Source organism: Pomacea canaliculata, linkage group LG12, assembly GCF_003073045.1.
Source record: "Pomacea canaliculata isolate SZHN2017 linkage group LG12, ASM307304v1, whole genome shotgun sequence".
Taxonomy (NCBI): domain Eukaryota; kingdom Metazoa; phylum Mollusca; class Gastropoda; order Architaenioglossa; family Ampullariidae; genus Pomacea; species Pomacea canaliculata.
In genome coordinates, this window is record NC_037601.1 from 22,546,578 (window position 1) to 22,561,912 (window position 15,335).

Sequence of the window (15,335 nt, forward strand, 5' to 3'; positions counted from 1 at the left end):
TCAGTCGTTCCATCGCTGTGGTTGCGGTTGCAATGACGGAGGACAGAGACGATAGCGAAGAAGACGGAGAGCTCGCCGAAAACCATATGAGCGGCGACGAAGACGCTGAGGAAGCATGGTTTGTGCGTTGTTGGGCAGACTGGCCTGCACCTCGGTCATCAGCACGGTGAGGGTCAGGAAGATGGCGAGGCTGGCGCCCATCTTCTCGCCGCTGTGCCAGGGCAGGACTTGCACGCCACAGTTCAAAGCCGACACCAGGAGCACGGGCATCAGCAGGCGAAACCAGTAGTACACCCACCGACGCTTCAGTCGCACAGAAAATTTCATGTTAACATGGCTGAACAAGGTGTATTTTTCGTGAGTCACTTCAAGCACAGTCCACTCCGAAGAATCTCGATTCACGATGTTTGTACCAGTTGAAAGAAACATCACATCCTTTGCTGCGTAGACCCACGTCTGCATCTGAACAGGGCAAACCTGCTCGTCGAAAGGAAACTGTCGTATGTCCAGCGGACAGTTAGTCGCAAAATTTCCACCCGGGAACCACTCAACACTTCCATCTGAATGCAGAATAAGATTTATCTTCTGTTCTTCGATCAGTGTGTGGGATTTGATAGAGTTTTCAACAAATAAGTCTGGTTTCCAAATGGCATCTGGGGGTACAAATATTTTTGTGATGGGGAATGTGTCTGTATCCCATGCCAAGGCGGGATCCGTCCAGTTGGCATCAAACCATCCATTGAAATGAAATACTTGACGGACCGTGTCCACTTCCAGAACAAAGTTGAGGGTGAACTGCATTGAGATGTTGACGGGATCTGCCGTGTGGTCCCTTGGGAGAATGTAAGGGTTGTAACTATCGCCAAACAAGTGCTGTCTGTGGGCTGCCTCAACATGTCGTGTGCTGTGGTTTGCCAACCAGGCTCCAGAGATCGAGCGGAAAGCTAGGACGACAGTTAAAAGCAAAACAGTGATGTTGCAAGGCATTGCAATGTGAAATATAAGCAAATGGTTGTAGCAAGTGTACCTTGTACACACAGATGGCCTGGCCAAACAGCAATGTGATTTGCTGTCCAAATTTCACATTTAAATATCTTGGTAGCCAGGGCCGTGCTTAGGGGCAGGCGGACGAGGCATCTGCCTAGGGCCCCGCGCTTCAAGGGGCCCCGCGCTTTTGATTGATATGGTAACTAGGCATATGGAAGTGTAGTCAGCCGTATCACATTCTCGCTGGACGCGCTTGGAGACAGAAGGCTGTTGGACACCGAGGATTTATCGCGCATGAACGTTCGTGCATTGAGCTATTGCTGGATTTATGTGCCACTAGGGGGGGAGGGGGCAAGTTGGAACTGAGTGAAGAGGTAAGTATAAGGTATGTTACTGAGGTGTGTCGTGTAGACAGCGTGAAAGCTGTGAGGTATCAGGCTGGAAACTTTTATGATGCATTGGTCAAACTGTCGGAGGAAACGAACGATCCAAAAACTCGGAGTGAAACTGAATCACTGGCTAACGAACTGAAGAATTTCAAATTCCTTGTTTCCTTGTGCTTCTGGTATGACTTGTTGTTTCGAATAAACACGGTCAGTAAAGAACTTCAAGGTCTGACTGCGGATTTTTCAGATGCACTAAATGGCTTGGAGGGCATTTGCACATGGCTGACAGATTATCGTCAAAATGGATTTTCAAGCTCTCTGATTAATGCAAGAGAAATTGCAGAGGATTTGGATACAGAACCAGAATTTTAAAGCTACACGAATTAGAAAGAGAAGGAGAATGTTTGATTACGAACAATACGAAGGAGAAGATGTAGGAGGAAGAAATGCCCAGGAAGATTTCCGCATCAACTGCTTCAACATGATAGTGGATACAGCAATTGCGTCTCTTCAAAGAAGATTTGAACAATTAAGGAATCATAATCAAATTTTTGGATTTATCTGCAACTTCAAGGAGTTGCCAAAGTCGGTGCTGAAATCATGTGGGAAGAATTTGGAAGATGTGTTAACACATGGAGAAACCCGAGATGTCGATGGATACATGCTTGCCGAGGAAATGGACGTATTGAAGTATGTTTTTCCAGATTCTGTGCATGGAGACCTTCGTAAGATGTTGACTTTCCTCTCCATTAAAGGACAATCATTTGATTTTCCGAATTTATGGATTGCCTTAAGAATTGCCCTCACAATACCTGTGACAGTAGCTTCCAGAGAACGAAGTTTCTCGAAGCTGAAATTAATTAAAACTTACCTGCGGTCAACGATGTGCCAAGATCGGCTGAGGAACATGGCCTGTGGCCATACTCTCCATCGAGAACAGTGTTTCTCGGGAATTAGATTTCAGTGAACTGATTGATGATTTTGCTTCAATGAAGGCCAGGAAAGTTCACTTGTAAATATTTTTTAGTGTTGAAAACTTACATGTTATATTATGCCGTATGTTTACGTGTTGCTATGTTATTTGGTTACTAAATCTGAATGTCTTTCGCATGTACGTGTGTCGGTGTGTGTGTTGTGTGTTACTTAATGGCGGATGCAAACCCATCAACTCAACCTCAACTACGACTGCAGACTGTAGCTTGTCTGTATGGTTCCCTTCGTTGCAACCTATTGACGAACGTTACAAATAAATTAATCGTAGGCTTATGTTGTAATGTGTATGCAGCGTGCTGTCAATGATAAAAGACGAGATATCCCTGAGGAAAAAAGTGACTTTAGATCCCAACTAAAACCGTGTGATCGTGGCGTGAGGTCCCCGCACATGCCCTTTGCCTCGGGCCCCGCGGAGGCTAAGAACGGGCCTGGAGGAAGGAAATGATGTTCAACAATGTAGCAATGTTCAAAGTAAAATGTCTTGATTGCGACAAAGTAGAATGTCTGTGCGAGGAAGGGATAGAATGTTCGAGGGTAGGGAGAATAAATAGCAGGGCTGACCGTGGTGTGGGACCTCTTTGTGAATTGGAGAGAGGGGGAAGTTAGGCCAGCTGCTGAGAAAAAGATACTGAATTAAAGAAAACTTCAGTGTGGAATTCAATCTCTGTGTTATTTCTGGTACGACAGCCCACTCTAGTAGCCATTGACGTGTTGGTTACAATAATATTCGTCACAGGGGAAAAGAATGTGAATGACGAAAGTTTTATGTATGACGTGTATGACGGACGAAAACAAGAGGTATGACGTCGACATGTCATGCAATTATTTTAGCAGAGCTGAAAGCTGACTGAGTACAAAAAAAGGTACAGAATTTCTGCAAATTGAATTTCGCCGTAGACTAATATCAAGCAGGCACTAATTTTGAGTTTAATCAACTCTCAGGCCAAAACTAATCATTTGTCAAAACAAATTTGAACTAACTTTTCTCTTGATTTGCAGGTTAAACATGGAAAGAAGAGATCCCTTTGCGGAAGAGGTAATACTGGCGGGTTAAAATGGCGGGTTCAATGCCAAGCAAATTTTCACCGGTGTTAAAAAATTTATATCTGTTAAACTACAAAAAAGACAAACATATGTGATACGCCGTTTAAAAGAGCATTTTTAAACACATTTGCGTGGTGTTAATTTCAAGAATTATAGGCTCTGATTTCTTGTAGTAAGCTCACATGAAAGATAGTAACTGTTTCGATTTCCCAACCGGATCGGAATTTCACACGTCAGAAATTAAAGAAAATTGTATACATGATATATACAAGCATAAAGTACCATACAAGATCATATTTTATTAGAATATACATTATAATTTAATATTACTTAATGTTTTCTTCTCATTTTCTGCTGTTTGAGTACAAATCCACGTCAAATCAAGTAATGTCAATATGGCGCTCTTGTAAACAAAACATGAGAGTGGAATTTACACGAGGTAACCATGGACGTAGATAGGTGGACCGATGTCTGTATGCCGAGACTCACTGTCGGTCTCTTGCGAAATGATCCGCGGTCAGTCTCGGCGAGCCTCTGGCCGGTCGTACTTCCGGAATAGCAGCGCGAAAATGGAATTTAATGACACCTTTGATGTCAACACTATAAAATTATTTGTTAAGCATGACTGACTGCAGGACTGGAGTACAATGTCTATGTGCTTAAAAGTTAATCCTGGGCTGTGTCCAAGGATACAATATTGCACGCATTATTAACTCAAAAGTACGATATCACGAAGTAATATTCTGTACACGTCCTTGATAATATTTACATTGACTGTCACTGCCGATTTGGTAACAGTACTACCAGAGAGCTTAGATGTAAGCTCTCTGGTACTACCACTATCTTGCATATGTAGCAAGCAATCATCATCCTGAAAGCACAACAAAAAACCGGATTTTATATAAAAGCGAGAGACCGAGGTAAAGCATATATATGCGAACACTTCATGATTATAGATCTATAAGTTTAAATGCGATTCATATAATATTTATTATTTCATACGAAAGATTTCAGACTAGTGAAGCAAATACTTTTGTGTTCTAAATAGATACAAGTTTGGTTAAAAGTGCAAACAAGCAATGCACTTACGGTAATTATATTGTTGATATCAAGCGTCTCATCAAATTCCATTTTCGCGCTGCTCTTCCGGAAGTACGATTTTAATCTGGGTCGCCGAGACTGACCGCGGATCACTTCGCAAGAGGCCGACAGTGGGTCTCGGCATACATACATCAGTCCACCTATCTACGTCCATGAAAAAATCGTCTGCCATCGGTCCAGGGGATCTACGTTCATGAGGTAACACACAATTGGATTACTTTTTCACCCTATAAAGGGAAGTAATCGTTGGAGGAACAAGTCCTAAAGGTTCCCGTGTTTTCTCCCTTGTGAATTATACAACTACAACAATGCACCTACCACAATTGGTTGCCACGCCAGCCTAGAAAAAAAGCCATTTGAGCTTCCCGCGGTGTCCCCCTCGCAGCGAAAATATATATTCAAAACGAATATTTTATTCATCAGAGTAGGTGTCTAACCCTGACTTTTCTCTTGATTTGTAGGATGATGATGATGAAGAAGAACAAGAAGAAAGACGGCTACGCAGAAATGCGCAAGCACGCGACGTAAGTCCCTGCATTTTGCTGTTTACATTTTTGTTACAATTGGCTCGTTCAATGCGCATGTTATTTTTATTTTTGTTCTAGTTGTTTGTTATCATTTTGTTATTTGACATATGGTATTGTGTGCATTTTTGAAATACTTTTATGTTTTTAATGAAAATGTCTTTTAAAATCCAAACTTACATTGTACGTGAGCCACTCTTGATAGCTTCTTCACTAATTTTGTGAGAAGCTTCAACACATCCATAGTTCTTCCGTACAGCATCTGCAAATGAAAAAAAAAATGGGAAAAATTGGGATTTTTAGATTAAAGGTCTACAGGTTTATAGATTAAAGATGGACTTAAGAAGTCTCACACTATACATATCGTTTCAGTTCTATGGTGCTTCTGCTTGTTCCCAATGTCTTTCCAATTTCCATTTTAAGCTAGAAGCACAATTAATTCTGACAAAAGCTGAAAATAATTTTAAACTGTGGAGCTAGCAATTAAAAATGTCAATTTATAGTATACACAAATGCACACTTAGATCAGCACCTCTCTTTTTTGGGTTAAAGTATGTGTAAAAAATATATCATACGTCTATAGCGTTAATATACAATAACATTTATAAATCATCACTTACTGCAGATGATGGTCTGCACCTTAAGTCCCTTGAAAGCACACTTCTCTCCCTTTTGTCCTTTCCAATTATAATTCCGAGCAACCTTGTCGGTTAGAAGTTGCCGCAGGATTCTTTTCACACAATCCTTTACATTCGTTCCACCCACACAGGAGAGGCTTTGGATCTTCAAATCATTAGAAGACAGGAAACACATATCTGTCAAAAGTATGCCACACATCATATGCAAGAAAGGGTGTAGTGAAAATATACATGGCTTTAACCGTTTTCAGTCCCATCATTCATGGGCCATACAAAATTATCAACTTAAAACTGTCATAAAAAGTCATTCAATGTTTCATTCCCCAATAAACATAAAGGTTGTGAGGCTGAAACCCTTTGAAACTGGATTTAAAATTTAAATCATTGTATCTCTGATCCAAATTTTTATATGATTATTTCCAATGTACCCTCACACCCACATATGCCTTAATTAAGTCTATTTATTCTTATTTTCAGTACTATCATCGGGACCGCCCCTACTCCAGGAGAACCGGAAGGAGGGTACCGGATGCAGCAGGCGGGGAGGGGGTATCTGGGGCCGCGCAAGTCGCCCCCCAAGCAAACCCGGTAGCTAACCCGGTAGCTAACCCGGTAGCTAACCCGGTAGCTAACCCGGTAGCCCCCCAGATAGTGAATGCCCCCCGCCAAGCTGTCCAAGAAGGCGTAGAACAAGATCAGCTGGAGAATGAACCCGCAATACCACCCATGAGAAATGGACTGATTTATATACATATGTTACTCTCTGAGCTTGAGGAAGACGAGGCCGATGACCTAGAACTTGAAATTGTAGACTATGCAGTAAGGATCATTAGGGCACGGGGGAGGAGGGGTTTTTGGGGAAGTTGTGTTATTGCTTAAGTTTTTTTATTTTGTTTTCATAGTTTTTGTTTGTATTTAAAATATTTTCCTAATTTACGGGAGACAAATTACAGGGCACATTACAGGACAAAGACAACAATTAAATATAAAAGCAAAGGATTTATTAACAATTAATTAAATATTTATAAAAAATTTAAAGAAGTAAAAATAAAACTGTAGGACTACCCTTAGAGTTACGTAAACCTTGGCGGGACTTCGAATCCAAAGTAGCTCCCTGAAAGTGATGAAAACTGTCGTTTTTAATTAAATCGTCACTCACAAAAGAAAGGCAACTTGAACATGGCAATGCAGCAAGCCAGACAAGTAGAACAAGACTCAACCCTTGAGGATGAAACATTTGGTCCCATGCCTCTTGCAAAGTTGGAGGGTAATGGCATCAGCAGCTCTGACATAAAGAAGCTGGAAGAGGCAGGGTTCTTCACCGTTGAATCCGTAGCATTTGCTCCCAAAAAAAGCTCTGCTAGCAATCAAGGGAATCAGAGAAACCAAAGCAGATAAGATTGTTCAAGAGGCTGCAAAACTGGTACCCATGGGATTCACGACAGCAACAGAGTTTCACAAGAAACGTTCCGAGATCATTCAGTTGACAACTGGTTCCAAAGAGACAAATTATTGCAAGGGGGAGTTGAAACAGGCTCCATTACAGAAATTTTTGGAGAGTTCCGCACAGGGAAGACACAGCTGTGTCATACAATTGCTGTTACATGCCAGCTTCCTATTGATATGGGTGGGGGAGAAGGAAAAGCTATGTACATTGACACAGAAGGAACATTTCGCCCAGAGAGATTATTGGCGGTGGCAGAAAGATATGGATTATCAGGCAGTGATGTTTTGGATAATGTTGCTTATGCCCGGGCTTATAACAGTGACCATCAGTCTCAACTACTCATCCAAGCAGCTGCTATGATGTCAGAGTCCAGGTATGCTGTGTTGATCGTCGATAGTGCTACGGCTCTGTACAGGACAGACTACTCTGGACGAGGAGAACTATCAGCTCGTCAGATGCATTTAGCAAGATTTCTGCGCATGTTGTTACGTCTGGCTGATGAATATGGAGTGGCCGTGGTAATAACAAACCAGGTTGTTGAAGACCTGCTATGGGTGGCAAACCACCCCGATATAGACTGCAACCTCAAGCGACCCTTTCTGCATTTCATGCTGTGGGTGTACATGAAGACCTCAGGGAATCTGGTGGAGAGCGGAGCCGCTGATCTGCAGCATGACAAGTGAGTAGCTCATCAGCCCTCAGAGATTTATCGACTAAATCGTATAGCGTTTTAAATCCGTATTTTACTTCGTATCTTGGACTTTTCCGTCACTGCATGTATCGTTATTCATTGCATCAATCACCATTGAATATCTTTTCGTCGCTGTTTTCCTCCACGTCTTGTCTCTACATCATCTTTCCCATTGCAAGCCAACATTCTGTATATGTTTCTGTTTAAAGACATCTCACCGATCGTAATAGCATCCGCTCCTTTGAGAATGTCAAGGCGCTGTGTGCAGGTCCATGTGGGACTTCATCAACTCAGCCACCGGTGACATCCAGCAGCTGGTGGACTACCTCGCGCGCCACCCGGACAAGATACCCGTCCTACTGAAGGCGCCACCCGCCAAGAGTGAAGTGGCAGAAAGTGCGGACACAAGGGCAGTAATGCATCATGCGCTCTTCTACGTCCTGGACGGTTTGCTGCCCTTTCTGCACGTGAGTCGGATGTCGGCCATTTTCTTACTCGGCCTGTATTTAGCAATCCTTTATTTGTAGCAACAATTAAACTGTGAAGTGTGCCAACATTTAAAATGGTTGGAAATTCCTCAGGTGTCTCATTACTAAATTTAGAGTGCGCCTAGATGTTTTTATCTTTGAGTGTCATTAAATGCCGGTAATGTGTCTTTCTGATATTGTAGTAGTTGAAGTTCTCTATGATACGTTTTCTTTAAAAAAAAAAAGCTTGTGGTATCAGAGAGCCGGAGATTCATTAAAGCACTATGGTCGCATCGTCGTCACGTGTAGAGCAGACAGTCATGGCGAGTTTCAAATGAGCCACTAAAATGAATGGGAGTAACTACACCTGGGTAAATATTTTCACCTTCCAGGTGTTCTACACAGTGTTTTACTCGACAAGCGACAAGGATGTGTACACAAACGAGCTGAATACAACAGAAAGTATTTCGAATGCTCTCATTGTAAGTAGTTCTTCCTCTTTCGTTGTTTTCTTACAGTTATTGCTCTGTGTGGTCATCGATGATCTCCCCCTGTGCATCCATACGAACTAGTTTTTCTGTTTTCTTACGATGTGTCTTGCATCTTAGAGTACACTGCAATATAATTCACTTAATGTTTCCTTTTTTTTAAACTTGTAGTGGTTGTATATCAATGGTAATATTTCTCGCTAGCAGTGTTGAGTGAATGTTTGCATTAAAATGACGTAAAATGTAATATCAAACCAACCACAACTTGTGTATTTTGTTAAACGCCATATCAGCATCAGTAACGTTTGTGTAGTTTCTAGTATTTCATAGCCTGTCAGCGACACGTACTTGATAATTATTATTTGAAAACTACATCAGCAAAGAGTCATGTCTGTGCGCAGGCGCTGTGTGACTTGCTAGGAGGTCACGTGCAGAATCCTCAGCATCTCCGGAACTTCGTCCTCGGTCTCACTACAGTGGTGTCTGTCTCCAACGCCTCTAAGGCGGTATGTTGTTTTGTATGTTGTTTTGCTTGGTACAAATACACCTCCCTTGGTACATATGTACCTCTCGTGACACAGATGTCCTCAGGTGGTATAGATGTTCCTGTCTTGGTGATTCTTATTGTCCCTCTCTCTTATTTCCTTTCTATAACAATTTCTTCTGTTTTTCATTTGTTGCATTGTTTACTATATTCTTTCATTATTTACTATCTATAACAAACTTCAGTTAATAAGCACAAACAAAAGAAACGCGGTGTCAATTATTTTAGATCGATTTTGTTACAGATGTTATTATATTTTAACTCCCACAAAATCGTTCATATTTTGAGACAAGGATCGTGACGATGAGGGGTGAGCATCACTGTCACCGTGAAGACGTCTGTTGCCTCTATCAGGGTGTTTTTGTCTGACCACGGGTGTGCGCTGTCTGTTGCAGCTGTTGGTCAGTGTACTGGAGAGGTTCATGGGTGAGATGAAATTGTTTGACACCACGAGCGCCGTCAGACGGGTGAGTTCTTTCTACGGGGTGATAGTTGTACAGGAGACCTACACCTTACCCTGTTAAAACTGTGATGTTATGTTATCCTAGAATGTTGTCTTGTGTTGTCTTATTATGTACCGCCATTGCAACAGCGGCAGATGTGACTTTATTGTTAGATTACTGCTAGGATGTAATGGTTGTACAACAGAGCTAGATCGGTGTGTTTAGCTGATTGCTGGTATAATTTACATAATACATGTCTATCGCCAGACTACGACTGTTTGGAGTGAGTAACCGCTGTGGGGTATCCTGTATTGATGACCATTATGTAAACATTACCAATGTGTCTGCTGTACCCGGTGTACCCTGTATACGTCACCACTATGTGTCTGCTGTACCCGGTGTACCCTGTATACGTCACCACTATGTGTCTGCTGTACCCGGTGTACCCTGTATGTGTGACCCCTGTGTGTCTGCTGTACCCGGTGTACCCTGTATACGTCACCACTATGTGTCTGCTGTACCCGGTGTACCCTGTATGCGTGACCACTATGTGTCTGCTGTACCCGGTGTACCCTGTATGTGTGACCACTATGTGTCTGACAGGGCAACATGGAGTACTATGCCACTGAGTTAGAGCTTAACGCCAAGTTTCACACCTTCACCAGCAACTGCATGCTGGTCCACTGCGGCCACAACACGGTGCAGGCACAGCTCAAAGTCAAGTGCAAGAGAGGTCAGCCTGGGGTCAAGGAGGAGGCCGTATGAAATAATGGACTGGGTTGGGTGATTGAGCTAAGCTTTAATGTCCGGCTTTTTATCAAAACAAACCTGCGGATAATCCGCATCGTAGAATGTCGTCATATGTTTAAACTCACGTTTTACCGCTGCACAAATCACACAAAGTTCCTTTTTTCCATTGTTTTGATTAGAATTCATGTTTTAAATATCGCGTAATATTTGAAGTGCATCAGACTGCAGGTCTTTTTTTCCCAGAATACACAGCGCGAGGTACGAACGAGGAGCTGCCTCTGGGCGAGGAGTTCCAGAGTCTGGCGCGATGTTTCCTCAGCCCGCACGAGAAGAAGGCTGTGAAGAGATTCGCTCTGGCCGGCAAGCTCATAGAGCAGCTATGGTGAGCTGGTGGTGTGTGAACAGCAGCTATGGTGAGCTGGTGGTGTGTGAACAGCAGCTATGTGAGCTGGTGGTGTTTGAACAGTAGCTATGGTGAGCTGGTGGTGTGTGAACAGCAGCTATGGTGAGCTGGTGGTGTGTGAACAGCAGCTGTAGTGAACACCTTAGGTTCCCTCGTGAATGCTAGTACAATTTTACTGTTCCTTGTGCCTTAAAGCTGATAAGTTCTGTTTCAGTGCAGTCTGTTGAGAATTCTGTTGTCTTGCTTCCTATTCAGGATCTCGGCCACCCAGTGTAAGCAGCCCCGCAAGGACCAGCCCACCCACCCGGACCTGGACGTGCGCTGTCTGCAGATCCTGAGGACACTCATCCACAACGAGGAGCGACGACTGCCGGAGGACTGGGCGCTACGCACTTCCGAGAACAAGATTAAAAAGTCAGTTTGGGCTGATTATAGTAACTACACTAACAGAATGTAGTCATGGTATAGACTGTCTCTCCTCTCTCTCTTTCTGTCACTCTCCCTCGCTTTGAGAGAGAGACCTCGCAGTGAATTTTTTGTTTAAGGTCTGCATGAAGAAGTAGCTGACTACGATGTACACGTTTCGGTGTTTTAATAGCTTTTCTCTACTTAACAGGTTTGTTTTTACAAAACTTCAACAAATGTTCCAAACTTGAGCCTTGCGCTAGTTTCTAAGGGTCTGCCGCGGCTGGCAAATAAAATCGCTGAAAGCTATAGGGTCTAAACTTTCTTCTATATAATCTTGATAACAAGTGTACTGTGACCGTTTCGTGCCAATCAGGAAAACGATGATCCGAGAAATCATTGTCGCTATCGTTTCTTTGAAAAATATAACCATATGGGCCGTTGAAATTTCTTTACCTTGTAGACAGCTGACTTGAACGTGTGATTATTTAATCACTTTGTAGACTGCAATCCTTTAACTTTCGGGTATCGTTTCTACATTAGTGGTGTTCATTTAAGACGTTTGAAGGAAAATCTGTGTGGATTAGCTAGATTCACGTACCTTGTCTTTCATCTTGTTCTTGCAACCTCATCAGGCAGCTCGTGTACATCAAAGAGGTTCAAGTGGCACTTAATGTGCACAGCACCATCATCAAAGTCTTGCCCCACCTGGCCAGGCGCAACGACGACATTGTGCGCGAAGTGCTGGCCTTCATCTGCATCATGCTCTTCAACGCAAACAGGGTCGTCCAGGTAGGGTCTTCCTTCAGCCATTGCTTTGTCAGTAGACATTTTTTTGTTGGCTGTTGGCTGCGAACCTTACATCGATAACTAGTACAAAATCTCCTCAGTCAGAACGTCTTGGTTTACTTTAGAGTCCAGTAGTCTTTTGTGTAATGCATACCATTCTTACCTTCATTTACTTCCGCATATGTTTCACGTCGTTTGCACGAGTCAAGTGATTATCTTGGTATTAGCTGGCATGCATGCGCACACACACACACGACAGTATCTCCAAATGCATACATAAACAAACACCCAAGATGAAAATCATCATCGTTGTCATTATCCTAGCCTGAGTTGGTAACAATGTTATTTTAAAAGTGTTTAAAGGAGTTTATTTTTTGATTAAGGTAAAAGCTTTGTTTAAAGAGCCTGACAGCATTGGAAGTTTATATTGGCCATACCACGCACGTGTGTATCCATCCATAGTAAATTGGTAAATGAGTTACTGAAACAGAGCAGTCACTATTCCTACCTTGTTACCATTCAAACCCTGAAACTCACTGAAGAATGGTGTTTGCAGCAATCGATGCTGGAATATTTCCTGTCTACTCGAGAAGAAGTGTTCTTCATGGCTGTGAGAGATCGAATGCAAATCTCGACAAACGCCATCAAGGAGAAGTGAGTTGTTTCTCTCGCTAACACTTTTCTTGTGAGAGTGGTTAATGTACCCTTTATGTTTTTGTCGTAACTGCAAGGGAACTATTATTTTTGTTTTGGTTTTGGGCTGTATTGTTTATTTCTTTTGGTAAATATTCTCATTTTGTTCGCATCCAATTCTTAAAAAATAAAAAGAACAGTACATGATTTTTCTCCCTGCTTCAACATCATAATAGCCGGGTTAATTTTTGAACCTATTATTTTGAACGCACTGATAATGACATTAAGGTCATTTTTATTTCTAAAAAATAAGCTGCTTGCATTTTGAATAAGCTACTTTCTTTGTCTAATGACTTTGTATTTGTCTTGGCTTTAAGAAAATATTATCCAGCTATTCCTGCTCCAGTCAAAGGAATCCACCAAAAAAAGCATACAGTGCAGTTTTTTTTAAATTTCAGTAAGCAAATATGCTTGACAGAAAATTAAATATGGACTGCATGTTTGAGCTAGAAAATACTCGCGTTTCCTCGCAAGATCTCGCAGAATCCTCGCGTTTCCTCGCAAGATGGCCGCCCCCATGCGACTTCCGGCGGCTGTGACGTCACGGCTCCCCAAAATGGCTACCCAAATGAGGGTTTCCTCGCGAGATCTCGCAGAATCCTCGCGTTTCCTCGCAAGATCTCGCAGAATCCTCGCGTTTCCTCGCGAGATCTAAAATATGTTGGTCTGTCGATGTAAATGTTGAAGTAGGCTGCGATTTGCATATTTGTACATATTTTATTCATGTGTCGTGTAATGTTATTCTTGATCCACAGAATGGGGCTGTTTGGGAAAAGACATGTCGTCCTGGCCCTTGGCTTTGTCTTTGCCTTGCTTGTGGATTGTGGCAATGGGTTTAGCTGTGATGACTATGCCAATGGATGCAATGCGCCCCGTTACACTCCATATAGGACTTTGTTCACTCCTGCCTGCAACCTGCACGATGTGTGCTACCGCTGCGTGAGTACCTGCTTTTCTCAATGTTACACACGCACACACGTAGGTGCACACACAGACACATGGGGCAAAAAGAGTCAGGGATCCACAAGCAGACTGACTGACCAAACGCTGAAGTTTATCAAAGAGTTTCTGTGGAATGATGATGTTGAAGGCGGAGCTGTAGACTACAAAGAGGAGGCTAATGTCTACCTCTGGTGGTACATAAATATGTCGCAAGTCCAGTCTTTCCAGAACTTGTTTTACGACAGTAAAGTCGATACCACCGGTCTTCAGGCGTTTGATTACATCACACTGGTCTTCTTCGGGACAGGGACAATCGCTGATGCTTTAAAATTTGAATGTTTGTGGAGGAGAGTGAGCTGGAGTAATGTGTTGATGATATCAGTGACGACTGAAGAGAGCTGGTCAGCGATGAGCCTAGGTGTACAAACAAACACGTAGTTGTCAACCCCTTCCAGTCAATTTGTCAATACTATATTAAATATGTAATTTTTAAATACAATATGATCCTCAAATATAATATGATGACATAATATATTATTACATTATTATGACCTATTATTTACGACATCTAACCCATGCTTACATGTGGATGACATTGTGTTTTCCCAGGGATCCATGTACGGCATCAGCAGATCCCGCTGTGACTCCGCCTTTTATTCCAACATGCTTGCTGCTTGCTCCAGTCGAATGTGTGTCCAGGCTGCGGGTGGATTCCTTAATGCAGTGCGAAATCTAGGCGGGCTTTTCTACCACAACACGTCGCCATCTGACTGTAGAGACTCACGTGTGAGGAGTAGGTGTCTTCCCTACTAGACTTTCTTGTGTGCGAGAAGAGACAGTAAGCCTTGGATGGCAAGATTACTTAGTTCTCGCACCTGTACTACAACACCTGTATAAAGACAAAGAAACCACTTCCGTAGCCTGCGCGAGAAGTGCCAAGCGCTCGTGTTTGAGATTTCCATGGGCACGACATTTCCGGTTTCACTACGAACACCTGGATAGACTCATGAGATGTTGACAATGATTAAGATGCCTGGGTAGGGCTGTTTGAGCGATGATTGGTTGCCCTATCCCAAAAATCCTAATGTTGCGGAAGGAAAAAAGAATAAACGAAAAACGGAGAACGACACTCGTTAAAGCAATCTGTTTGGATGTATATCCACCAGGAAAGCCACCTCTTGTAGTGGAGGCCTACCCACAGAGAACATGTCTATCGCTTAATGATCTTTTCCTTTTATTTTACAAATCACGTGATAATTTGCTGTCCATTCATAAGTCATCTACTAAATAAGCAAAGCAGTTTTTGTAATGAATAAAGAATAAATTGCCTTTTTTAACCAAGTACTTATAGTTTGGTCTTTTATTGTCAGAATCGAAATGTAAATGTTAATCAGCGTTCCGTTGACATGAAAAATTACATCAACCTGCAAAGGTTGAGCTTATGAGTTCAATTCCACACCAGATCACAGTGGGTTTTTTCAGCTTTTGGAACTGCATAATAAAAAATTAGACAACTTAGTCTTTTTCTTCAAAGTCTTCTCTTTTGTTCTCACCTTTGGCCTGATGTTATCCATACAGTTTTGGAGTTTGTAAGATTTAA

General features: G+C 42.4%; 3 protein-coding genes across 3 annotated transcripts; 2 read left to right on the forward strand and 1 right to left on the reverse strand.

Annotated features, from left to right (window-relative positions):
• Window positions 1-987, reverse strand: LOC112553137 (neuronal acetylcholine receptor subunit alpha-6-like). The gene has a single exon (XM_025220162.1). It carries the CDS (start codon window positions 985-987, stop codon window positions 1-3), a length of 987 nt encoding a protein of 328 aa, XP_025075947.1.
• A 786-nt stretch (window positions 988-1,773) lies between these two features.
• Window positions 1,774-6,552, forward strand: LOC112553138. Its single transcript, XM_025220163.1, has 4 exons — window positions 1,774-2,063; window positions 3,366-3,402; window positions 4,973-5,035; window positions 6,151-6,552. The coding sequence occupies exons 1-4, from the start codon at window positions 1,774-1,776 to the stop codon at window positions 6,550-6,552; spliced, it is 792 nt and encodes a 263-aa protein (XP_025075948.1).
• A 278-nt stretch (window positions 6,553-6,830) lies between these two features.
• Window positions 6,831-15,079, forward strand: LOC112553306. The gene is given in 14 exon segments (XM_025220416.1): window positions 6,831-7,029; window positions 7,031-7,172; window positions 7,175-7,799; window positions 8,080-8,278; window positions 8,671-8,760; window positions 9,168-9,272; window positions 9,706-9,777; window positions 10,357-10,486; window positions 10,747-10,885; window positions 11,162-11,320; window positions 11,947-12,103; window positions 12,657-12,754; window positions 13,549-13,732; window positions 14,345-15,079. Coding segments are annotated over 14 exon segments (2,481 nt in total). The 5' UTR covers window positions 6,831-6,852; the 3' UTR covers window positions 14,549-15,079.
• The last annotated feature ends 256 nt before the right edge of the window (window positions 15,080-15,335 follow it).